The 1924-nt window shown below is 40.6% G+C and overlaps 1 protein-coding gene across 1 annotated transcript; it reads right to left on the bottom strand.

Annotated features, from left to right (window-relative positions):
• Window positions 1-773: 773 nt before the first annotated feature.
• On the bottom strand, window positions 774-1709 carry LOC126071171 (olfactory receptor 18-like). Its single transcript, XM_049875427.1, has one exon. It carries the CDS (start codon window positions 1707-1709, stop codon window positions 774-776), a length of 936 nt encoding a protein of 311 aa, XP_049731384.1.
• Between the last annotated feature and the right edge of the window lie 215 nt (window positions 1710-1924).

Raw genomic sequence — 1924 nt, 5'->3', positions numbered from 1 at the left:
ACATTGCTGTATCAGGACCTATATGTGACATCTCTAAAGGAAATATGAATGTCCCTGTAAAGAAAGAGGAAACCTGTTTCTAGGGTAATTTCTCTCACTTCTTCTCCCATGTCAGCTCTGATAACTTTAAGATCTTCATCATAAACTTATGAGGTATAATGAGCCCAAGACATATATATTAGTCATTTTTGAACAACTCACTTAAATCTATAACCTTGGAAGTTGGCTGCCCACTAGTACCTGCTGGGTGTTTTGAAAAATCCTGTCTCAGCACACACCTCAGTCTAAATAAATCAGAATCTCTGTTGGTGCAACTCAGACATGAGTAGTTTTAGAGATCACCAAACGTTTGCAATATGAAGCCAAAACTGAGGACTGGTAGCAAGAATTCTCACAGCTAAACTACATAAATAGATAAGATGGATATAGAGGTATGGAAAATAGGCATGAACCTTGGAAAGGGTAATGATTTTTTTTTTTCTTTTGGAGTTGTGCATTTCACCAAGATGCCTTTGTCTTAGGTGACAAAAACAAAAGTCTCCATAGGTATTATAGGACTCAGTTGAACAGATTTATGATATACGATAGATTCTAGGACATCCCCCAATTCCCAAGATGTACCAAATAAGCGTTATTCTGATATGAAACACCAAGAGGAATGAAAGCCATGAGAGCTACAAAAATTATGTCACCAAATTAGCATCTTTTCCAGCTCCATATATTTGGTTTTTCTGACTATGTTAACTGACGAAACAAAAAAGATGGCACAGGTATTAAAAATATGCTGTTCTGCTGAGGAGTTTCTGCAAGGCCCTCTTGATATCCCTGTTCCTCAGACTGTAGATGAAGGGGTTCAGCATGGGGGTGACAGTGGTGTACATCACTGAGACCACTTCACCACTCCTAAGAGAAGGCGAGACAACTGAACTGAGGTACACTCCAAGGCCTGTTCCATAAAATAAGCAAACGACTGACAGGTGCGAGGCACAGGTGGATAAGGCTTTATACTTCCCACCTGATGATGGAACTTTCAGAATGGAGGAAACAATTCGCATGTAAGAGAAAAGGATCCCCGAAACTGGAACACCACCAAAGATGGCACAAATACAATATACTAATATGGTATTGGTGGAGGTGTCAGAACAGGCAAGGTTGAGGAGTTGTGGAGTATCACAGAAGAAACTAGGGATTTCCACATCTGTGCAGAAAGTAAGTTGTGACATCCTAAAGCAGTACAGCTGGGAGTAAAAAAGGCTAATGAAAAAAGATACCAATACAAGTAGACCACAGAGGTGGGGGTTCATAATGACTGGGTAGTGCAGGGGTTGACAAATGGCCACAAACCGGTCATAGGCCATTGTAGTGAGGAGCAGACTGTCCATATAGCCAAAAAAATTTAACAAAGACAATTGAATCAGGCAGTCAACATAGGAGATGATTTTGTGGCGTGTGTGGATGTCATTAAGCATCTTTGGGACTATGGTAGAGGTGAAACCAATGTCAGCCAAGGATAAGTTGGAGAGGAAGAAGTACATGGGAGTGTGGAGGTGGTTGTCAGAGTGGACAGCCAGGATAATGAGTAGGTTCCCAAACACAGTGACCAGATACATGAATGAGAACATTCCAAAAAGGAGGCTCTGCAGTTCTGGATCATCTGAGAGGCCCAGGAGGAGGAATTCAGAGAAGCGTGTTATATTCTGTGGTTCCATGTAGCAGAGACACCTTTAGGAAAAGAAAAGACGGGATTGTAAAAGGAAACACGTAAACAGGTAACAAGCAAGGTGACGACATTTTGAATTCTGGAAATTCACATGTAAAGCATTCACAATTAAGAACTATACACCACTTTCAGCAATATTTCTCAATTGTAGCAAAACTGTTATTTTGCTCTTCATTGATTTCTGTACCCACTTCTATACATACC

Source organism: Elephas maximus, chromosome 3 (genome assembly GCF_024166365.1).
Source record: "Elephas maximus indicus isolate mEleMax1 chromosome 3, mEleMax1 primary haplotype, whole genome shotgun sequence".
NCBI classification, from domain to species: domain Eukaryota; kingdom Metazoa; phylum Chordata; class Mammalia; order Proboscidea; family Elephantidae; genus Elephas; species Elephas maximus.
Note: the sequence above shows the minus strand (reverse complement) of the source record. Positions and strands in the feature narration are given on the sequence as shown.

Coding starts and splice junctions, on each gene's coding strand:
- LOC126071171 (XM_049875427.1), bottom strand. CDS start 1,709: ATGGAACCACAGAATATAACACGCTTCTCTGAATTCCTCCTCCTGGGC.